General features: G+C 39.7%; 1 protein-coding gene across 4 annotated transcripts in view; it reads right to left on the reverse strand.

Moving 5' to 3' along the window:
• LOC108424775 (cytoplasmic phosphatidylinositol transfer protein 1-like) overlaps nucleotides 1–25,638 on the reverse strand; it is a 77,228-nt gene that overhangs the window by 20,289 nt on the left and 31,301 nt on the right. For all 4 annotated transcript variants that reach the window (XM_017692999.2, XM_017692998.2, XM_017693001.2 and 1 more), the window contains exons 3-4: nucleotides 8,524–8,672; nucleotides 1,044–1,132 (exon numbers count right to left, since the gene is read on the reverse strand). In XM_017692999.2, the coding sequence (XP_017548488.1) occupies nucleotides 1,044–1,132; nucleotides 8,524–8,672 (238 nt within the window). The remainder of the gene's footprint in view (nucleotides 1–1,043; nucleotides 1,133–8,523; nucleotides 8,673–25,638) is intronic.

Consider the following 25,638-nt stretch of genomic DNA (forward strand, 5'->3'; position numbering starts at 1 on the left):
GACACAACAATATGTATGAACGTGTTAGACATGTGTTGCCATATGTTAATATTTACCTTGATGATTTAGGCTAATTCATTTAGTTCTGTCTGCTGTAAAACTGTCTACCATCTGAGACTTTCAAACAGCAGCCTTTACATATTCAAAATGTCAAGGTAGTCCACAAAAACTCTCAACTTAATCTACTCTAGCAGGGCCAGACAGGATCTTGTAACAAACTGAGTGTGAAATGTATAAATCAATCCAACCCCGCAGAGCTCAGAGTACGGGGTGATGGTGCCCTTATCAACAATGTCCGATGGACAACAAGCCATTAGTGCACTGATGTAGCACAACTTAGCATGGCTGAAAAGTCCCTCCAACAAAAAAACCCACCATATGAACAAGTAGATGTCGCATGTGCAGAGAACTCAACATGAAACAGTGTCTCTTGTATGGAAAAAATGGTTCCACATTATATAGCCTTAGTAAATAGCCTACACAGCCTACTGAACTCTGTAAGTAAACTCAGCTGCTGTGGTACAATTCTCTCAATTTCTACACTTTAATCTTCTTATGGCAAACTGTCAGGGTGTTATACAAAAGCTGTACACTAACATCTTCTGATTATTGACAGTGTGTTATAGGAACTCATGTCCTTAACATCTCCTGATTACGTGCCCTCATAGGCCGTGTCCATGTACAAAGATAGTAGAGGAGATTCATTCACACTTAGAAATATATCCATCCCTGTAACAGACCCAGGGCAGATTTCATTAACCCCTCTAATACTTCCTGATGTCTGCTGCCAGAGATCTTCACCCCTCATCACTGCTGAGGGAAATAGGAACACGCTGTGGCTTTTGCACTTAACTAGCAGAAGGCTCAGCCGTAAAAATGTTGAAACATTCTGAAAAGACAGATCACGTACTCTACAAAACCTCATTCAACTCCTCAAGGCTTTTGTGAGCTGGGTCAGGCATGTTATGGCATTAATGGCAACAAATGGATTTAGAAGCACCAATGTACCATCAAATGTGTATGTGTATGCGCATGTGTGTTACCTGTAATAGTGTAAGGGTAATAGTTCCACGCCTTCTCTGTCACATAGAAGATTCTGGGCACCACTGCTCTTGCCCAACTGGGCAGTTTGCTGGAAAACAGAAGGAGACTTTATTTATTTAATAGCTAAATAAAAGATGAGAAGAGAACTGACTATATTTCAGTACTGCCAGTAGGGCTGCAGACTAAGTATTGCTATCATTGCATATTACAACTCCACAACGTCATGCGGAACCCGGGATGGACCCGATGCACTACAGCTGTTCTAGAGGCTCTTTCTCTTTCCTTTGCTCCTTTGTGCTACCTGAGGCTTCCTTACTTCACCAGATACTTTCTAGTCATAAAAAGCCCTGGCCAAAAGGACATAATGCAGCCTTTCAGAGCAGCGGAATAGACCGCACATCAGGAGTGCTGCCCCTATTTCCATAATGGATTTTTCCTTGGTAATGGAAAAGCCAAAGAAGCTAGCTGTATCTCTTTTATGAAAGAATTTCTGTGACTGAAGTGCAATAACAATTCTCTCTCTCTCTCTCTCTTTCTCTCTCCTGCACACAGACAGTTTTATACAAGGACATGGAGTTACATATGTCCCATAAGTACTCATATGCTATAATAACATGACCCACGTGTATTATTTACACGCAAGGACCTAAACACATATTTTGAAATATACTCATCTAGGCAGTAAGCAGAAAGTTGCATTTGTGTTACATAATGTTATGTAGTGTATTGGCAAAAACACAATTATTGCAGAGATAAATGACAAAATGATTTTACACACTTTGCACAATACTGTATATATATATATATATATATATATGTGTGTGTGTGTGTGTGTGTGTGTGTGTGTGTGTGTGAGAGGATATATGTATATATACACATATATATGTTGCCAAAAGTATTCGCTCATTTGCCTTCATACACAGACGCCTTCATACGCATTGAGTGACATCCCATTCTTAATCCACAGGGTTTAATATGATGTCGGCCCACCCTTTGCAGCTGTAACATCTTCGACTCTTCTGGGAAGGCTTTCCACAAGGTTTAGGAGTGTGTTTATGGGAATTTTTGACCATTCTTCCAGAAGCGCAATCGGTGAGGTCAGAAACTGATGTTGGACGAGAAGGCCTGGCTCACAGTCTCCACTGTAATTCATCCCAAAGGTGTTCTATCGGGTTAAGGTGCAGGCCAGTGAAGTTCTTCCATACCAAACTCGCTCATCCATGTCGTTATGGACATTGCTTTGTGCACTGGTGCGCAATCATGCTGGAACATTAAAGGGCCGTCCCCAAACTGTTCCACAAAGTTGGGAGCATGAAATTGTCCAAAATCTCTTGGTGCTGAAGCATTAAGAGTTCCTTTCACTGGAACTAAGGGGCCGGGCCCAACTCCTGAAACGCAACCCCACACCATAATCCCCCCTCCACCAAACTTTACACTTGGCACAATGCAGTCAAGAACCGTTCTCCTGACAACTGGCCGACAGAGAAGTGTGATTCGTCACTCCAGAGAACACGTCTCCACTGCTCTTGAGTCTGGTGGTGGCGGCTTTACACCACTGCATTCAACGCTTGGTGATATAAGGTTTGGATGCAGCTGCTCGGCCACGGAAACCCATTCCATGAAGATCTCTAAGCTGTTCTTGAGCTGATCTGAAGGCCACATGAAATTTGCAGCGATTGACTCTGCAGAAAGTTGGTGACCTCTGTGCACTATGTGTCTCAATTTTCATGGCCAACCACTTTGTGGCTGAGTTGCTTTCGTTCCCAATAACTTCCACTTTGTTATAATCCCACTGACAGTTGACTGTGGAATATTTAGTAGTGAGGAAATTTCGCGACTGGACTTGTTACACAGGTGGCATGCAATCATGGTACCATGCTGGAATTCACTGAGCTCCTGAGAGCGACCCATTCTACAATGACCCTTTCATTGTAGAAGCTGTCTGGATGTCTAGGTGCTTGGTTTTATGCATCTGTGGCCATGGAAGTGATTGGAACACCTGAATTCAATGATTTTGATGGGCGAGCAAATACAGTGTATGTGTGACCATTTCCTATCTGTCTCATACACACACACACACACACACACACACACACACACACACACACACACACACACACACACACACACACAGATGCACAAATCTTCACTTCTCTCTCATATACCTCCTCTTCCCAGTCACCCATGCTTCATGAGTGATAGGGTTCACCTTCTCAACTGAATTGCTGCCTTCAGTTCAGGCCAGGCTTAAAGAAAAGGCGAGAGAGTAGGACGGAAAGGGAGAAATACGAAGGGATTCAGAAGAACTATAAATGGACAAAATTTGTTTAACCTTTCCATCCTCCCACACAAACACACACAGGTGCACACAAGTTCAGATTTGGGACTGAGAGTCTGTTTCTGCCATCACAAACCCATTTCCAGTTCTCCGATGACTCAGTGGCCCAAATTAAATGATCATTATTGGTACATTTGTCCTGCTGAAATTATGAACAACATCCAAACTCTACTAACAGATGCATGCCTATTGAAAACCCACCACAGACAATAATGCAGGGATTAGGGACATTTAAACAAAGAAAATGTTAATATTTAATATAGATAAAAAAAATCAACATTTTCAACTACCTGACAAAAAGCCAGGTGGGTACATGATTCCATCATCATACATGATCAAATAGACTATATGTGCACATAATGGTACCATGATCAAAAGTGTGGATCTGGCTGACATCCAATCTATTTGACGGTTACCATTGTTTCCAATATGCGTCACTATACTGTACAGAATGAAGACAATAATGCAGCACTGAAAACTTTACAAAAATAACACGGTCAACTGAAACAAAGAGATCAAACAAAGAAGAAATAAACTGCCTGAACAGCAGAGATATTTTATATAGACAGCCTGAAGATTATCACTGGCATATGGAGTCAGTGCACACCATATCTCCAGTTCCTCCGGGTCCCAGAAGCTCCTGCCTGTTTTAACAGACGCACGCCTATTAAGGCCTGCCACTAACAGTACGTGCTTTTTCGGCGCGTGTGGGTGGGCTGAGGTTGAATTCACCCAGAAACTGGCAACATCAGAAGCAATTAAATGCAACACCCTTTGAAGACGACCGTGGCTTCGGCTTCATTCCGAGAGCTGAGCTTTAAAAAAAAAAAAAACCCTCCCATTTAATTGGCAGGGAACATAGCGACAGTCTCCGAGGGCAACAGCACGGTTGTCAAGCCCACGGTTTTTCACACCAGAGCGGTTTTATTGGTGCTGGCCAAGCTTTTCCTCACAGGCTGCCGAAGGGGAACGACTCCCCCTCAATCACAACTTCACCAAACTTATTAATCATCTCCCAATAACTCACTGGCTAGTGCTTAATGGTACTGAGAATTACTGAGAATGCCCCAAATATATCACAGTATTATAAGTAAGCACTAATAAAGTTAATGAACCCCTGAGAACTGGTATATGCAAAAAAAGACTTGAGACAACTTATTTTGACTATTTTTTTCTTAAAATTACACAAAAAAGAGGTTTACACAGTAGTGTAAACAATAAGAAGATAGATTTTCCTAAAGGAAATCTTTAATATATTTAGTTTTTATGCACTCTGAACTGCTGCTTTCATCTGAAGTGCTCAGCAAATGACATACATTGTAGCCAACTGTCAGAATCTCTCGAAATTGTGCAAAATAAATTGCCCAGCATTATGAATTACTACCACTAATAACACTGGGACAGCTGATCAAATTGGTGTACAGTTGGTAGAAAGGGGGTCTGGGAAATCTGCCTAGATTGCCCTTCCCAAGAAGGATCTAGAAGCTTCTCCCTTGGTATGGATCATCAGCAGAAGGCTCTAAAAATGTACCAAACTGCCCATCAAATATCCCCAAATGTCTCCTGCAGCAGAGTCCAAGTACTGTTTACCACATTCTGCTAGAGAGTCCAGTGTAGAAAAAACTTTCTGTAAGCTGAACTACGCAGAGTTTAATTGGCATTATACTAAACAGAATTCCAGTTTGACAACTTGTATTATGTAGAACATCTACAATGGAAAGGTTAATCCTATGAAACCAACAGTCAGACTAAAAAACAAAAAAACAAACAAAAAACAAAAAACCAAACAACAAAGCCACCCCTTCATATCTGCCAGCAGTGAAGTTACAAGTCAGAATGTTTGCCTTTGTTAGATCGCACTCTTTACATGTCACAATAAAAATGACAACAGCATTTTTTCAATTTTTTTCATTTTTCCTAACAGGTAATTCTAGATCTAATTAGGTAATTAACAAAAAAGTACAGATTAAACAGCAGAAATATCCACATTTTTAAGGTGAATAAGTTCATTTACGTTTTCTTTGAGGTGAACTAATGTAAAAGGCTTCAGAAAGCAAAGTTTACAACACATTATGTTAACATATGCCCCATATTCACTTTGTCAGACTGCAATCAGCTTTTTGCACTACTTAATTGAGGGACGAATATAAATGGACAGTTTCAAGCACAAGGTGGGATTTCAACAGTCATTCGGTCAGACATTGCTTTAGCCCAAACAGAACTTGAGGCTACTGAAATGGAGGTGATGTGTTATAAGATATTCAACATAATATTCAACATTCACATCGCCATACCAGCCCTTAGAAGTGCAGCATACAACACTGAAGAAACAAGACAGGATCATTTCTATAATCATTTTAAAAGGTGTCAGTACATCAGTTGATTCTCCATCTTAGAGCTGTAATGTCCACAACTAATCAGGAACAGATACATTAACAATTATTTTGCTGAAAAAATTGAAAAGGTTGAAAAACCAGCCACTGCAGATTGAGCACCAGTGCTGGTCAACATGACCTGAAAATCATTATTCTGACATTTTACAGGAGGCTGGTGTAACTGATATTGAATATATGACCCACTAAAACACTATGAAAAGAACATCCGTTCACACACATACTTACAACGAACTGGACAGAGTTCTGCAATGGCTTAAAATGACACAAAGGTGCATCAAAATGTCAGCAATACACACTGAATGTACAGTATAATGCACAGTATTCTGCTCTAAAGTCAGAATTTTGTAATAGCAAAATTGCCCAGTCATAGAAGAAAGCATGCGTCAACTTCTAAACCTCATCAAGCTTTTCTGCATCCTAACTCTCTTTATTACTTCAGTCCTACACTCTCTCATTATCTGTCTCTCTCTCTCTCGCTCTCTCTCCCCCTCCCAACACCCTCTCTCCTTTCTCTCTCTCTTCCTGTCACAGATCTAAGGGTATGCCAACTCAAAAAGCGGTGCGTAAGCTTAATCTGGTCACTCTGCTGACACGGCTGTTCCTGCTTCAATTAATCGTTCATCTTGTCCAGCATCAGCCAGGCCTCTACTTCCAACTCTCTTTTTTAACGCTTTTTCTTTGTCTCCTACACTCTTCTCTCTCATCCATGTCTACTCTTATCTTTCTTGCCTTCTTGTGATCTCATCTCACTCCACCCACCCTCCCCACCCCCAGTCTTTCTCTCACACAGCTTGTCCATTCATCCTTACTCTCTCCTCCTATTTGACACTCAAAAAGCTGCTTACGTGTATCTTTGTGTCCTTGACTATTCTTTGATCCAGAAGGGGCCAGGCACTGTAGCTGCTAAACTCTCCTGAAACACTTTGGGCCTCTGGGCCTTGAGCGAGAAAGGCTGTCTTCCAGCAGAGCATGAGGACCACTAGATTTGAATCATTTTAAATGAAGCATGATCTCACTTTCTGGCCAAAATAAAATTGGCACACTATTTTTAAATGTAAGCAAAAAAGAAGAAAAGCAACACTGCAGTGCAACAGGGATGCAAATGATTAACCAAGAAAGCAATTCTGTAGAATTTAAGCTAAAAATACAGCTACAAATTGTGTTTTTCAGGACCACTTTTAAAACAACATACCATACTGAAAGCAAACATCCGCAAATGATAAGACAGACAACTGCGCCGTCCATGTTCTCTGAGAGAGAGTGATGCACAGTGGTTTGAGGAAACCACAAATGGGTGTGCAAAATCACAGAGAAGGAAGTGCAGGACGGTACATATGCGTTACATTTACGTTCATTTACCTTGGCTAGTAATGAGAATATGGGACTTTCAGTAGCTCATTGTTATATATATTCTTATATAATATACACTAATTTAACCAAATATAATGTCATATAATGATGAACATAAAACGTTCAGACAAACCCAGGTTCTTATGTAGGGTATGCTTAAGATGGTTTCTGCCTGTTTATGTATGCACGCCTGGGTCCATCTATCAGTGCTAAGCTCTACAGTCCATAAAAGGACTTTTTAATATCTCATTATATTAATATCATTCATACAGAATTCAGTCGATGTGTGCACTCATAAACTATGTACATCAAGTATTTTATAATGGATTCAAATGCAGCTCAGTCAATCACCTGAACTATATGTTTCATAATTTATATTTTTTGGGGTTGTATCCTTGATTTTAGGTTTTCAGGTTACTGACTAATCACTGAGTAATGACGCTCTGTTACTGCTCCTTTATCAATTTTGCCAAAATTTGCATCCCTAGTGTAAACAGTGTAAATCCAATCACATTTGTATATTCAGTATATTTTAAAAATGAATCTTCACCAAAATATGCAAATTAAACCAAATCATAAAAAGATTTTGAGACACACATTTTTAAAACCCACAACCAATTAAGGCCGATGCAAAAAGGCGTCTATCTCTGTCGTTTAATGGACTCTTTTCCCGTTAATCACATGACTTCCGAATGTTGTTGTTTAATTCACATAATCTAACAAATCCAAAATGATCTAACAAAGTCAAAACTTCAGAAATGTTTATTCAGTTTGTGTCTGTCAAAGTACGAGCTTGAACAAGAAAACACGAACAGGAATATGTCACACCTGCCTTGCTTTATTGTTGCTCTAATTAAGCAAATTAATAAAAAGCCCTTACTGATCCAAACGGCAGTCTAAATGAGCTGATGCTTGCTTGGAAAAACTAGAAAGCTTTCCAAACAAGAAAGAAAGCCTCATGCATATTTTATATAGTAAGAGAAACACAGCAGGACACGGAAAGCTTCTGCTATACTTGCTGAAATTGAGGAAATGATTTTACTGTTGCCAAAAGGGACACGCTTGCATCGCAAATCCTCTGGTGGCAGATTTAAATGTGCATTTCATGTAACTCCTATGCTGGCAGATTTTTTGGTAGGGGCAGTACTTGACCCCTTGGGTTCATTTGGTTAACTAGCACACAGAGCAATAGGTGATCTGAAGGATTCTGTCTGTTTATTCCTTCTGCCAGTTTAGACACTTTTCAGATTCAGGTTTTTCCAGGTCTGGTGTTTATGTGTGAAAGTGTGACTAACTGAGTAAATCAGGGACTGACCGTTCCTTCTCTCCCTGGAAACTGTCTAGTGCTTATGGCTGCATAACTGTGCTTATGTGTATCCAAAACAGGCAACTCACCTATTGAGGTAGACGCGCTTCTCGGTGAACTGGCCTTGGCCATGTGTGGGGTCGTTGAAGGGTTCGTTCTGCACCACCTCCACGCCCTCCCCTCGGTCACTCTGCTCATGGCTGTGCTTACTGATCATATACAGCTGCCCGATCCTGTACTGAAGATACAGACACAGAGAGGGAGAGATCAGTGTGTGTGTGTATGAGCTAAAAGTGTGACCAGCTAAGAGGTGAGCTTGTTGTCTGAGCTCACCAAACCACCCACATTGCAGGGTCAGCACTACCAATATTTCTGAAAAGGACAGAATACATTTAGCTACTGAAAGTAGTAACAACAGTGACTAGCTAACGGTAGTGTTAGCTAGGGGTCTGTTATAACTTCACACAAACAAGCGAAATGGAATTTTCCATGTATTTGAGCTCCACATGCTTCCACCTACTCTCAGAGTGCTTTAAAGTTCTGGACTCTGAGCAGGTGGCTCGGCGGACGTTTAAAACAGGGGAGAATGAGTATCAGCAGAAAACACTACACAATGCAACAAACTATTCAGCTCAGCACCGGTCAAATTTTATTGTCACACAGGTCAACAAAATTTCGAAACTTTCAAACCAGCCATCAGAGAATCAGTCAGAGCTTACAGAGAGAGAACCTTGAGGGAAAGACGGATCGAGGAAACATTTCCAAATCTCTCTGGTCCTCTTTTTCTGAGAGTGTGCTCTAGGGTACAGTACATCTCCAAGCTTTCGATCTGACAGCACCTGACTGCTGCCCAGCTGACTGCCAAACTCAAAGAAATCTGCAAAGTGTATTCTTTATTGAAGAATAACTATGTGAAATGCTAAGAATGCGCCTCTGCATTATACAGTATGAATATGAAATGTTCAGAACCGAAGAACACAAGGGCTGAAACAACTATTCATCATTACTGATAAAGTCAGCAACAAAAACTGTTGACAAATATTTCTGTTGTCCATTTTTTGTTGCCTTGTTCAAAGCCGCTTCAATAATGGAATGAGTTAATGACTTAACCTGAAGATGGCAACAATTCAAGCAGTCGCATAAAAGATATTGTCGCTGTCCTTTTGCCTTGCGTTAAAATGTCATGTTGAACGGACCAATAGAATCTTTTCTTCTCCTGCATTTTGGAGATACAAGCTTTTGTTCTGGCAGCAACAATATGCAAGTCTCACTTGGCTTTCCATGGAAGCCCAGTGTTGTTTGATTTGCTCATGACAAACACCAGCTGAACATTATGGACATGGTTAAGATAGACGAATGAAGCACAACGACACAGTTTATTTCTAGGTGGTAAATTACATGCGTGTGAACAGAACACCAGTCTGCCAGGAATTATGATCTCTTTAATGTGTGTGTATATATATATATATATATACACACACACACACACACACACACACATACATACATACATACATACATATAAAACAAAGAAAAGAATCCAGAAATTCAGTTTAAAAGTTAATACAGCACCAAGACATTACAGAAATTGTTATTCTACATTTATTTTATTGAGTAAACAATTAAGAAGAATGTTAAACACTTACAGGACCCATTTAGGCTGAATAATCTATTGTTTATCTGTTAATTCACATGAAAAATTGACTATCGAAATGTCTGTTTTTTTGCAGTCCTAGTGCCCAAGTATTCTAGAATATGTAGTACTGTCAATTCCATAATAATGTGAATATGACACGCTCAGAATGTCCATGTTATAATACAGACAGGGTCTGTGTAGTCCACAGTATGAACATGAAATGCTCAGAACGTAAACTGCTGTGCTTTCTACACTGCGAGTACTCGAGATTCAAGATTCAAGATATTTTATTGCCATAACAAAATTTGGCAGCGATCCTAACGGTGCATTAACAAAAAAGATTAAATGAGAAATAAAACAAAAAGATAAGCTAATATAAAATGCAACATATTAAAGCACAGACTGTATAATTTAAAGGTATAAATAAGTAAAAATAAAAAACATAAAACATGAAAATAAAAAAATAAGTAAAATAAAAAGATGAATATTAAAGAATGTAGCAGCTATGGTATTGCATATGAGGGTACTGTACATATGTGGACGGCAGTGTTTCTATTTACAAATGGTGCAGGTAATAAACATAAAAGTGCAAATGAATGTAAACATCTAATTTCCCTTGAATATGTTTTGGACAGGTGCAGGGAGACATTTTCTTCCTGTGTTGTTGATGAAGCTCAGAATGCTCAGAATAAGAACATGGAAAGCTTATAAAACACAAAAGAATCTCTCTGTGTATTCTAGAGTAAGAGAGTGAAGTGCTCCGAATGCGTACGTGTATTGTACAGTGAGAATAAGTGTAAGAACAGGCTGTGAGCAGTTCTTCTGGCAGCAGCAGCCAAACGCCTCTGTTCATTACTGAACCTCCTGCACCATGAATACACACAGTACCCACTGAAGTCCCCTAGACAGCCAAACGCTTCTAAAAATGGAAACAGCACGCACGAGCCACCGGCTTGAGAGCCCGTAAATAATTGATCGCCTACTTTCGCATTGTGTACTCAGCAGACAAGTGGAGAGAGTGAGGGAGAGAGTGAATGAGGTGGGGGATAAAAAGAGAGAAGGGGGTGATTGATTAAAAATCACCCAAGAGCCTGTAGTTGAGGAAAATGATGATGATGGTGGTCATGACGATGGTGATGTAGGGTCTGAAGGGCCATTCCCACTGTGCCTGAGAGTGTGTTAAGAGCATGTGTATACCATTTTCCCACAAAACATCACTATGATGAAAACCATATGGAAGTGTGCCATAAGGGATTATCTGTAACTGTAAGCCTATTTTGCTATTGTCTCATTATGGTGTGTTTCAAAACATTTCACAGATCCTACAGTCAGAGACACTGCAGGCTGTATAAAGTACCTTTATGCAGTCCTAAAAATGAGACTCCAGACACTGTTCGCTGCTAGATCTGTACATCTGCCGAGCCACTTTTTATACCGGAGTACACCCCGTGATGCTCAATCCTGTAATATGTATGATAATGTACACGCTCCACTTTGAGTTAAGCGAGAAGGGGAGGGAGGGAGGGGGAGGGAAGGAGAGAGACCCCGAGATGCCATTGGGGGTTCCATGGCAACCACTGCCAAGGTCTATTCTGGAACCTGTCAGGCATGTAAAACACAAATTCAAAGATAGAACCTCAAGAATAAAATCAGAAAAATTATGTAAAGGCAGTGAAGGAAACACCCTCGGGGGGAAAAGTGACAATGGAAATGTGTTCCAACGTGCTCCAATTCACATTCCATTAGTAACTTTCTGTGAAAACAGTGTTACACACATGCCTGGCAAATACAAAGCCATGTAGGGTTTTACTTTAATAAAGTACAGTACAGAGTCGTATGTCCGGTGCTACTGTACAGTAATAACTTTATGTAAAAGACACGCTATTTTCAGAGAGGGAAGGTCATAGTGCTATGCAAAAAAGGGTTGGAGGAAGTAAAGATACTTATCTGTGTCTCCAAAGTGGAGAGTTCTCTTTTCTGCTTACTTTCTACCTTGTTTATTCACTGGTTAATCATCTCAATCAACACAATCTATTCCTGTTCATGTAGTGCACAATGTTCTTACGGCCTCAGTTGAGGGGTGTAACAATTTAACACAGTTTCAAAAAAAATTCAAACATCCTGTAGGTTTCTAGGACAAACTTCACTCCAGTGTCTCAGCTCATATATGACAAGGCAAGAAACCTCGAATTAAACTCACCACTCTTCAGTGTAATTTTCTCTTCCTAATTTCAAATTATATTATTTTTCCTTTGTTCTTCGATCACTGTCAGTTTGGCTCAATTCACATACTCAAACTCGAATATTCCTATAAAGCAATGTAAACTGAGACATTACTGCCAATAAGCCTTTCTTCTTTCCTCAACGGCAACAAAAGGGAATACAGGTTCTGGATGACATCTTAAATGATTCGGCACTTCGGACAATCCAAGGCTTGATTGCAAGTATATCAAGTTTTTCATTTTTTCTCTCTTCGCTTTCGCTCTGCCATGAAGGCAAATGGTGTTTCTTAGGGCTGCACCTTAACCTTACACCCGGTAAGCGGTTCGTTGTTAGCATGGGAACCAAAGGTTGGGTATCCAAAGTTTACCTTATTATATAATGTGCTGTATATAAACCTTTAGGTCTACAAACTATATGGGAAAAAGAGCTAAGAAGTGGCCAGGGTCAAATCAATTGGCATACTATATGGAATAACATCACATCTAAAAATCCTAACCATCAGCGTATTCATTATAATTTTATCCACAGATCCCATTTAACCCGCTGGTACTATATGTGTCTTACTCCATGTCCTCTTTGTCATTTTTGTTCTGATGGTAGATGGTACACATATGTACTGGGCGTGTTTAAATGTGCACTTAAAGGTTTCGCTTACATTATCAGACATTCTCAATATAACCATTCCAAATACAGTCCAAACTTTTCCTTTGATTGACGACTCTGAATGTAATTTAAATTGTGCTGAAAAGCGAGTCTGGCTGGCTGGTCTCACAGCTAAAAAAAAAAAAGTTAGCCTTGCGCTGGCAACCTGCACATTCTCTGTGCTGGCGGCAATGGATGCTCATGTTTGTGGATATTATTAATATGGAACTTTCAGCAAGGATCCATGGAGCTAACGGGAGGACCTTGAGCTTTTTGGAAAGTGCAGATAAGAAAACTGGCAAGTTATTGTGAAACTCGCTTTGTAGTACTTGATATGTCAAAGAGATTATTCATTTATTTTTTTTTTTGGGGGGGGGTGGTTGGGTGCTTCATTTTGTTACTATGTCTTCTGTTGCTTACTGTACTTTGTATTACATTGGAGCACTAAAAATAAACTAAAAATAAAAACATTGATCAACAAAAAAAAAGAAAAGAAAAAGTGAAACACTGGAACCAGTGCACTGAAATATAAAACTGTATCACTTGTCCTCTCTTCGCTGTCTTCCAAGCGTCTCTAACTTACTGTCTAATTAACCAATCGTCACAGGTGAAACTACATCCATCCTGTATGCGCCCGCACTGTCTAGACTGGGTTATTCAAGTTGCTTTTAAACTATAGGGACTTATTTTATTAAAGAATTTTGTTGAGAACTTTCATTTACCTGAGCCACAATACTCTGTGTGGAGCTTTGTAGATAGAAGTATTTTTCATTTTTATGGCTTGACTACAATCTTGACCTCAATATCTACAAATAGGTTTATCGTTACATCCCTACGTACTTGCATTATTACTTTGTGATAAACCAACTGCACTTAAACAGCATTTAATAAATATTCCCTGTGAAAAAATATTGCTGATTTAACCCCAGTCGTACAAAGTGCCTCACATACAGCATTTTGTACCTCTGTGTTAACCAGGCCCCATTCAGGAGTCTCACTCCAATTCTAACCGCCAGTGGTGATGATCCCACTGTCACAAACTGTTAGCATTAGCATGTCACTAGCTGTTGTCCTAAAGGGAAGGCTTGCTCCGAGGACCCTGCTGTATCTGTGGGGGACAGGGCAAGACTGACAGGACCCCATTATACAACAGCACAGAGTGGCAACATTCACGCTGATGAGACATGGATATGACATCTCACTCTCTAGGCATTCAGGCCACAATACACAACATCTGCTTGTTATTTTAGACCATGATACTCATGTTTGCCTGTTCCTTTACCCTCAGGTCAACATACAATCACATCTTGATAGATACAATATTACAGATAGGGCTGTCTATCCTGAATATATGAGTAACAGAGTAATCTACTGATTATTGTGACAATTAATTAACACACTTTTAAAAAACTCTGATTTTAATCTCAAGGCACTTTCTAGTTAAATATAGGTTCAAAAGGAGCAAACAATTAAAAATACCTTAACTGAACAACAGCAAATGATTAATAACCTCTATAAATAAAACAAACAAGAAAAAAAAAACTTTTAAAAATGATTAAAAATAAGCTGTGTAATTGTGACAGCTCTAATACACTGAATATTACAGACACAGAGACTTATATCAGAATCTCTGACACTCATGCTGAAAGTACACACTAAGACTGGGATTCATGAAAACTATTCACTCGATAATCCCAGTCAGCTCCTTCTCACTGGAATTACGATAAAGAGGAGAACACAATCTAACTGCACTGAATCCCTGGTGCTGTGCTGATGCTTGCCTCCTGCATTGTTACTCACAGAACCTTCAAGCAAAGGTAAATGAACCGTATTTTTGGATTCAGAATCTCAAACTAGGTGACTGATGAAAACTGGAGCAGAAGCTGGAGCAAAGCCCTTGGTTATAATCCTGCTTTGAGATGTGCCTGGTCTCTTACGACCAAGGGGTGTGTGTGTGTGTGTGTGTGTGTGTGTGTATGAGAGAAATACAGAGGCTAGTCCTTACGACCAGAGGATATGTGTATTTGTATGTGTGTGCTTGTGTGTGTGTGTATGAGAGAAATACAGAGGCTAGGCCTTACGACCAGAGGACATGTGTATTTGTATGTGTATGTGTGTGTATATGTGTGTGTGTGTGTGTGTGTGTATGAGAGAAATACAGAGGCTAGGCCTTACGACCAGAGGACATGTGTATTTGTATGTGTATGTGTGTGTATATGTGTGTGTTTGTGTGTGTGTGTATGAGAGAAATACAGAGGCTAGGCCTTACGACCAGAGGATATGTGTATTTGTATGTGTGTGCTTGTGTGTATGAGAGAAATACAGAGGCTAGTGCCTAGCTTAGGAAAAAAAGCCCAGTGATCTTTATCCATCATGAAAACCACTTGCCATGCAGGACACAGGCACAGATCACTGTGGCTGCAGGGAAGAGAGAATGGGAAAGGAACAACACAGCGAGCGAGAGCATGGTAAGTGAAAGAGTGAGACAGAAAGTAAACAGTAAAGGAGAAATGAGAAAGAATGAGAAAATAAAAAAGGGAGAAAGAGAGAAAAAATGAGGAGAGCGAGTGAGAGATAAAGACAGCAAGATCAAAAGGGTTTTATCAGTAATGACCTGGTCAGCAGGCTTGTCACAATTATTACGTAATTGCTATTATTTGATATGATCGCAATTATTTGAGCTGACTGTAATCACTTTCCACAGTTGTTAGATTTCAGTCATAGCAGAATGTGAATTGGAAGAGCTGGGATCAGGCAAATAAATGTAAAAAAAAGAAAGCAGTAAATGCATTCATTGTGAAATGTCTAATGTGGTGCATGTTTCGAAGACAGCACAAGTAACGTTTATTTATTTGTTAGCTATGTAACTTTTTATTAACTATGTTATTAGCCTGCATATTGGCAGAATGAGTGTTTTTCGTTTACATTTTCACTGCCAAGAACAAATGCAGCTTTGCTGGACTCTATTCACAATTCTGAGTAACTGCATACAATTGTTTGAGTAAATATGGCTAGGAATCAACATGACTAATAAGTTCATTTGACCAATTTAGCATTTATTTATGTCAATTAGTCATCAGCTAAAATTTCATGAAATTTACTGGTCAGCGTCATCCGCCTCAAATTACTCTTCTCTGCATGTGTGCTGCATTTTCGCACCTTCTGCTGCTAAAGTGTGTATGTGTGATATCTGTGTGCGTGTGTGTGTCTGTGTACATGTGGGCGGTGCATGTGAATGGCAGGAACTAAAAATAGTGTGCCTGCAAGTCAGGCTTCAGGCACTTATAAGCTTTACATGTCTATATTCAGCATTCATTTTTACTCCACAGGTACACTGAAGAATTCATTTCCTCTGTGAGCTGTAAAATAGCCTTCTGAAAGTGTAGTACGTCATTAATATACAAGGAATATGCCACAGCAATATGAATCTGAACTTGTCTTTGTGTAACTAGAGTATGTAAATGAGCCCATCAAGGGCTGAAGGTGCTTGTTTGAGCTCTCCACAACCTGATTTTAATGAATTCTCTTCTTAAAAAAAAACAGAGCTAATTTGTGTAGTAAGATGACTTTGTGAAAGACTGAAATACAGTAAATACCTGATATATAAAAAATATGTGACTGAATGACTTACGTTAACCTTCTAGAAAGCCGATGTGATGTTACTGCCGAACAATACGAAAATATACATTACGCCAGCAGGGTACGCTCATGAAAACTGCTACCCTGCTAGTATCAATTTACTGTTAGTATTTTCAGCCTTTAATAAACCACTGGGTGTGACAAGACACTGCTAAGCATTTTCATCTACAAGCACTGGGTCGTTCGCTTTTAAAGCAAACTGCTGGCCTTGTCCAGCACCACTTCAATCACTTGCATAAAAACGCAAACCAATCAATATTCCTGTAAGATAGTTTACTCATTCTCTCTATTCTTGACCCTGTGCATTTAGGAAGGATTAATTAGCTACTATTGGTATCTAAGGTGAGGCGGCATCACAGGGACATCACTTTGCTGGATTGATATTCAGCATGGCGGCTGTCCTCTCCTCTACGGTTTGGAAAGACCCGGCAATTGAGGCTTTCAGAATGTAAAGAGGCTCTTAATCGTAAACTGTGGGAGTACTCGCACTGTCGGCATGGCCTCTATTCAGAACGATTCACGCACACTCAGAGCCAGCTCTCAGAGAGAGATAGCATAAAAGGACCATTGTACAGGGTTAGGAAACAGTCGTAATAAAGCTAAACAGAAGCGTTCTCTAGACAAGGTTTTGGATCCCTTAAAACTTCATTCTGCTGTGTAAAATGTCAGATAACTGAGCCTGTTTAAAGAAACCGACTGCCTGAGCTCGTCTGTTGCTCTAAATGCAATTTATTTGTGTATCACAGACTAATTAATGGCTAAAGCAATTAGCTTCCTTAAAATATTAAAGAGTAAATAGTGCTGCTTGCTATTTACTGTGCAATGAATCATATAACTACCGAGATATGAACCATCATGCTGCATTGGGTCCAGATGTTGTGCAGAATGTGTGTGAGCTGGATTAGGAGAGAGATGACACTCAGTATTGAAAGGCTGAGACACAGAAGCATTGGGTTAAGTTTAACAACAAAGCTGTGGATTTGGCTAAAGCAAAATTAAAATGAGCAACTGTCACTCAGATAGCAGACTGTTCTCACCCAGGAGCAATATGTAAATATATCAATAAATATTTACAACAATCAATAAACTCAAAGCTGACAATCTTTACACTTTTCAGACATTTTAAGCTATGGGGAGACTTTTTTCTTTCCTTGTCTGCAGAGATACTGGTTAAGTTTTTCCTTAAGATGGTGACAGTGCATAATTCAAAACTAGAAGACTGAGTGATGAGAGTGATAGATGAGTAAGAGAAAAAAATAAGTTTCTCTTCAAACCTAAAAAGAAGACAGGCTGACAGTAGGTGCAAAACCACATGAAACAAGAGACAGGGCGCGTTAGCAGTTTGTTCACATCTATTTCCATTGAGGTCAGCAGCGCGCAGGTTCTTCAGTTCTGCTTGTGGCCTTAAAGTGTACTAATGACAAGCAAAACCACCACAGTGTCAACACAAACTGTGCAGCAAGGATGCGACCTTGCACTGAATCTGCACATATGACATTTACATATACAAAACTGCAAGCACCACTTGTTTGGCCACTGCTATTTATATCCTGCTCTGTGAGGCTGACTGTAGTTTTGTAGTGTGTATTAATAAATGATTAGTTTTAGGGATGAAAGGGACCAGTTTCAAAGGTCTAATATTTGTCTTTAGCATCTGAGGTTTGCTTTTGTGTGTGTGATCCTAAAATCTATAGAGTCAACATCTGTTTTAAAATTAGAGTGTTTACAGTGAATGGAAACACAGTATTAAAATGTACTGATCACTCCCATTTTGTCTACGTATATGGAGACTAACCCAAAAAACTGCCTGTTTTGAATCCACTGTGTTTATGTAAATACATTTTCATACATTCGCCAATACAGAATACAGCAATTATGCTACACCAACTCATGCTGCAATTATAAGGGGTTTTCAGTCAGGACTGCTTTTTGAGTGACACACAATACAGGACAGAAGAGAAATCATTTAAATATTTTAGTCTTAGAGGCAGAGTAATAAAAATGGGCTGATGAAGCCAAAGAGGTGGTGGGCATGGTCATGTGAGTCAAAAGAATCGAGGACTGCTATACGCATATATGACTTCTGGCACAGGCCAGTGCTGACTGCCATAGCCAAACTTTGCGATGTTACACAGCTGGGCAACATTATGAAAGCTCGGACCGGAGCCAGTGACAAATAATTATCACCTCAATGACTTGCTCTGGTCAAAACCGACCCAGTGGCACAGTGCCATGCCTGACCGATAACACTCGCACTCCTCGGTTTATTGATACAAAAAAAAAAAAAACCTGCATTTAGAGTGTGTTATTAATTTCAAATGAATGTTAGTACAGACTAGGTGAAGTTTTTTTGCTCTATGCCCTATGATGGCTTTGTGTTAGTTTAAAATATATCAACAATACTGCAGGAATAAATGTGCCGCATGGCTTAAATTATCATCACCCTTTCTATGAATTACAAATAAGCCAAGAAGAACAGCGACAGTGACAATAAATGAAGGAGAAGGGGCAGTTTAAATGCAGACCAGTTTAGTCTTCTAAGGAGATAAAGGAGTGCCAAGTTAAATGTGACTCTAGATCAGACAAATATTGTTAATATAGACCATAATATACTACTGTTCACAAATGTCTCTTGTACTTAAAGAGTGTTTATATTGAGATAGAAAGCTCTTCGAAGAAGTTGCTTCTCTGTCACAGGATTCCAACACAACGACTTCATTCACTGTAGACTATTTCTGTATCTCTCTCTCTCTCTCTCTCTCTCTCTACCTCCTAGCCTCATTACCACTGAACTCTGACAGCCCTGTCAGCCAGTCCACTTGACTTTTCCTTCTTTTTTCTACTTACTCTGTCCACTGGTCTGACTTTTTACAGTAATCAACACCTTACAGTAACACTGAATTGTATCAGCAGGACCATTGTGTTCTGCTTTTGTCCTTGTTTGACCAGGGAAGTGACCCACCTCTGCAGAACTCCAGAGAGCATGGAGGCAAGCAGGCCCTGGAGGGCAAGGCTCGGCATGGAAAAACTCATTATATAACAGACAAAATTATATATTTATTGAATATTCTCAAGTCTAAAATGTCTCTGGCAGTGCATTAGACAGATAGATTCTCCTCCTTCTCTTCTGCTCAACCTTCCCTGTCTAACTGCCTCTTTCGTCTTTCCACCCACTCGATCTCTCTCTCTCTCCTATTTTCCATCTTCCTCTAAGCCCCTCTACGTCTTTCTCCACTTCCTTGCTTTCTTGTGTCTTCCCTCTCTTCCTGCTATTTTTCTCTGTAACAGAAAAAAGAAAAAGGTCAGTAAACACCAGCTTAATGAGAACTGCTACAGGTTTAGAAGCCGTGGGGAATGTGTGAGAACGTGAGTCTGTGTGTGCTCGGGTTCAAGCGTTTTCCGTTACAATTAAAGCGAGGTCAGCGTGCCAAGGCTATTTATAGCCAAGATGGAGAGCAGTGACTGACTGCTATCACAAGGTGGCCGTACCAGTCACAAGACCTCAGATGAACGTGACCTTTTTTTCCCTCTTCACTCACTTTCCCTACAAACACCTGGGCTAAATCCAAAACAGCCCCCTACGAGACATGCACTGCACTGCATATGGCTATATATGACCCAAGAGCATATGACCACGACTAGGAGTGGGGTACGGTAATTCAATATGCACTTGTGAAAGACAGTAATTCATTCCTCCAATTCATTAAGGTACGACTTTCAGTTCAAGCCTGATTTTCAATAGTTCTCATGTAGTTTACTTTTAATAGGCTTAGTTTTGTCAATCAGTCATATCACTCAGACAGAAGTTTTACTGTGCATGTTAAATAGAATATACTTTGTCATTTTCCTGTTTTATGTAGGTTTCCCGATCCATGGAAAATAAAACAGAAAACAGACAATAGGTACCACCACGCTTAAATCGAATGACACTTGTCACTATTGACTACTAAATTAAAGACATTAAAGAATATTTTAAAAAACAGAACTACTTTGGGGGCAAAAACATTTTGTGGATAAGGTTAAAATGTTCAAAGGGCCGCCATTAACTGCTTTAAATGATGAGAAGGGAAGGAAACATAGAAAATGTATCTGAATGTATTTTGCAATAGTGTTATTTATAAGAAAAAAATGAGCTAGCTCTGAACATCAGGCTCAGCCAGGCATTTTATGACAACCAATTCACCACCGCGGAAAAAACAGCCTCATCTGCTTCGGGCTGTGCACTCAGGCCAAATCCAGTCCACCATAAAACAGCATTATCGTCCCTCATATTCCACCACTTTTACTGACCCCGATCTGAGACAAAAAAACAACAGTGCTTAATTAAGCAGATGTGATTATGGACTGAGTGAGGAAACAGTGCTGAGAGGACTTGGAACAAGGCAATCCTGAAACGCACCACAATAACTTAAATATAAGATGTATTTTTAAGATCAACTATAATATATTACTCATTTGAAAAGAGAGATGAAAGAGTGATTGACTACATTGATGGTATTTAACCAAACACAAAAGGGCCTTCAGTTTGTGCTGGGTGATTTATTCTCTGCACATTGATACTGGTGACACACAATATTATCTTTAGTTTTGGCAGTACTGATAGATTTAAAAAATAATAATAATAAAAAAAAGGTCACAAATTTGTTTGCATTTGCAGTTCATCTTATTATCGCATTGCACCGGCAGGGCTGAACGGTCTGGGGAAAATATCTTTTTTGTGATTTTTCTGACCAATACTGAGATTGCGATTCAGATTCTATTATTCCCAATAAATTAAACTCCAGGCCTACAAAGAAGATGAGCACAAGCATTTTGTTAGCCATTTTGTGAGGCTTGAAAGCTGTTTTGTATTGTGCTACAATGTCAATCTGTGAAATCTGCATTATTAGGATAGATTTCCCCACCTATCACTTGTCACCACAATTTTGAGTAATGTGGGATATAATTAATACTTAGTTTATTCTTAGTTACATTTCATCATACTATATCATTGTTTTCCCCTAAAAATGTACCAGCACTAGTGTTGGATGTTGCATTTTACATTAGAATTACCATTAGCTAGCCTCTGTCACTCAAGCCTCCTCATTTAATGTGTGAATCCACCAGCCCGAAGTTAAAAGCATTCCTTGTTCTGAATAATGTTAACAGTCTCCACAATCCTTTCTTTGCTCTATAGAGGCCGCATTCATAGTCAATCATCAGACTCATGTCTGCATTGAATAACTTTGTTGAATAACATTTTTTTTTAAATTCACACAAAAGAACATACAAGGCAAGCTCTGCAAAAGAGGTGAAACACAAGTAATCCGTTCGCTTACTAACTATTGATGTGAGCTGAAAACTGCTGTTCTTGAGTAAGGATTTCTCATCTAAACTGCAACAGAAGACATCGTCTTTTACTAGTATACCATACGGTGATGGTACATTTCGACCGTACTGCTCAGCCCAACCTGATACATGGTGAGCTCACAGCAGACAAACTCAGAATGTGAAAAGTGTCGACTGACAGACCAAGTATGTGATGCTGAATGCATGTAAAGCACATACCATAAGTTGTAGATTCATATACTTTCCATCTAAATCACATGTCTCTATCTCACACACAAATATGCACCACTGAAACCAGAGTCATATGCTCTGCAAAATTCCCTTTATAGTCCCCGCATAAAAGAAAGGATACTATGTTTGCATCAACGTCACGGCAAAACGAGACATGTTTTGCAGGGCAACAACATGCAGAACTTTAATGGTGGCAGAGAGGTTAACTGCAGCCTCACATTCCCCACGTGCCAATATTCCTCCATTCAAGGATGCAGATAGACAGAGCGAAAAGAATATGAACTATTACAGCCCCATTTCCAAGGAAGTTGGGAAGCTGTGCAGTGTAAATAAAAATAAAATGTAAGTATCTGCAAATCATTTAAACCATATTTTTAAAGGAAAATGCCACAAAGACAACAAATCAAATGTTGAAACTGAGAAATTTTACTGCTTTTTGAAAAATATTTGCCCATTTTGAATTTGATGCCAACAACATGTTCCACAAAAGTTGGGATGGGGGCCTGTTTACTGCTGTGCTTCATCACCTCTTCTTTAACAGCACTGTAAGTGTTTGGGAACTGAGGAGAAGCTGCTGTAGTGCTGAAGGTGAAATGTTTTCTGTTCTTGTTTGATTCAGGATTTCAGCTGCTCATCAGTTTCAGGGGCTCCTTTGTCGTATTTTTCATTTCATGATGCGCCAAATGTTCTCAGTGGTGACCGTTCTGGACTGCAGGCAGATCAGTTTAGCATCTTTTAATGCAGATGCAATGTAATACATGCAGAATGTGGTTTTACATCATCTTGCTGAAATAATCAAGACCTTCCCTGAAAAAGACGTCTGCATGGCAGCATATTTACATTTATGGCATTTTGGCTGACGTTCTTATCCAGAGCGACTTACAATTTGATCATTTTACACAGGTAGGCCAAGGTGGTGTTAGGAGTCTTGCCCAAGGACCCTTATTGGTATAGTGTAGGGTGCTTGCCCTGGACGGGGATTGAACTCCAGTCTACAGCGTAGAAGGCAAAGGTGTTAACCACTACACTACACTACACAACCAGCATATGTTGCCAAAACATGCATATATCATTCAGCATTATTGGTGCCTTCACAGATGAGCACGTCACCCATGCCATGTGCACTAATTAACCCATCCGTTCAGTGAAACACCCACATACATGCACACTAATGAATACACACACTAGGGGGCAGTGAGCACACTTGCCCAGAGCAGTGGGCGGCCCTATCCATGGCGCCCGGGGATCAATTGGGGATTAGATGCCTTGCTCAAGGGTACTTCAGTCACAGACTGTCAGCCGAGGGGATTGAACCGGCAACCTTCCGGTCACAAGGCTGGATTCCCTAACCTCCAGCCCACCACTGCTTTTGAGCCCGGAGGACACAGTGTCCATGATTTCCAAAAAGAATTTCAAATGCTTATTCATCTGACCACAGGACACTTTTCCACTTCCCCTCAGTCCATTTTAAATGAGCCCAGGCCCAGAGAAGGTGGCAGCATTTCTGGATTCTGTTTATATTTGGTTTCTTCTCTGTGTTTCAGAGTTTTAACTTGCATTTGTGAATGCAGTGATGAACTGTTTTCACAGACAGTGGTTTTCAGAAGTGTTTCTGAGCCCATGCAGTGATTTCCACTACAGAATCATGTCTGTTATTAATGCAGTTCTCCAGATTCTCTGAATCTTTTAATGATATTATGTACCACAGACGATGAAAAGCAGAAGTTCTTTGCTATTTTGTGTTAAACATTATTCTTGAATTGTTGCACTATTGGATGGTGCAGTCTTTCACAGAGTGGTGAACCCCTCCTAATCTTTACTTCTGGGATGCTTTTTTATACCCAATCATGTGACTGTTTTGTTTCCAATCAACCACCAGGTGTTTTTTTTTTTTTTAGCTTTACACAACCTTTCTAGCCTTTTTTTGCTCCTGTCCCAGCCTTTTTGGAATGTGTTGTTGGCCTCAAATTCAAAATGGGCAAATATTTTTCAAAAAACAATAAAAATTCTCAGTTTCAACATTTGACTTGTTGTCTTTGTAATATTTTCAATGAAATGTAGGATTTAAATGATTTGCACATCATTACATTTTATTTTTATTTACACTGTGCAGTGTCCCAACTTTTTTGGACATGGGGTTGTACATGTGAGCATGTAAAGCAGTTCAAAGTGCTACAATCAGGTCAAAAAATAAAAAAGGTTTACAATAAAATTTTATTATTCCCTTATTCCCTCTCTCCCTCCCAATTTACTGACTAAAGTCAATCTGAAATCTATACTGACCTTCCTTTCCCTTCATAGTTACATGTCATCATATTATATTATATATTATATTATATATTGTTTTCCCATAAAAATGTAATGCAACATACATTAAAAAGTAATGACCTTTGTCTGCTTCTAAAATGACGATTTCTGATTACATCACCGTCCACCAGCATGTACAGAAATTAGTATCATGTTTATTTCCCCTCCAACCACCCCCCAGCTATCATGGAGAGAACACACTCAGCCAGCTCAGAGACCCTTCATGATACTGTGTTTCGCTCATGAGAACGTCATGGTATGGAAAGAGACCTTTATGACTTCAGATTCATGCTATCAAAAAAATGCAGCAATTAAAATGTATCTTCTTGATGACTCGACAGTGATAAACAAGAGACAAAGCGTGTAAGAGGGAGAAAGTGTAGACAAGAAGGACAAAACGAGGGAAGTAGACAGGAGAAAGAGAAAGAGTCAGAGAGGAGGAACAGAGGGAATGTGAGGGAATAGGAAGAGAGGGTGTCCTGACAATAATAAACTCTGCTAGGTCTCCCCTTGATGTCACAAAACACAAGGTCCATTTTCTGAGTACTGTGGACATGAGAAAAGAGGGGGTGTGATCGCACACGCTCACAGAAAACGTGTCATGGAAACATGCGAGGCCACAGGTGAGCTGGACATGATGCCAAAGGGCTGGGGGGGGGGGGGTGAGAGCAAGAGAAAAAAAAAACAAGAGGGAGAGACAGAGCAGGAGATAACAATGAGGGAGAGGCTCAAAGAAGAAGACAGATAAATGAAAAAAGAAAAAGACAGCAGAATGGCAAAAAAGACAGATAAAGACAAATGAGAAAGGGAGAGAGACAGTGAAAGAGAAGTAGAAAAGTGCGAGAGAAACAAAAATGCAAAAGAGAAAGATACAGATGTGGAGAAAAAGAGGAGAGAAAGAAAGAGAAACAAAAGAAATGAGAGAGGGCAAAAAGCAAGAGAAAGATACAGCGATGAAAAGGAAGGAGAGGTAGACAGAAAGAGATGGAGAGGCCAAAGAGAGAGAAAGAGAATGAGGGAAAGAAAGAGAGGTGGAAAAGTATGTGTGAGAAAGACAGAAAAAGAAAAAGACAGGAAAGACAAAGAGAGAGAGATAGAGAGAGAGAGAGAGAGAGAGAGAGAGAGAGAGAGAGAGAAAGAAAGTGATAAAGTAATGTATCTGGTGCTCCTGTTAGTCCCAACAGGAAAGATCATATCG

The sequence above is a fragment of the Pygocentrus nattereri genome, chromosome 30 (genome assembly GCF_015220715.1).
Source record: "Pygocentrus nattereri isolate fPygNat1 chromosome 30, fPygNat1.pri, whole genome shotgun sequence".
Lineage (NCBI taxonomy): Eukaryota > Metazoa > Chordata > Actinopteri > Characiformes > Serrasalmidae > Pygocentrus > Pygocentrus nattereri.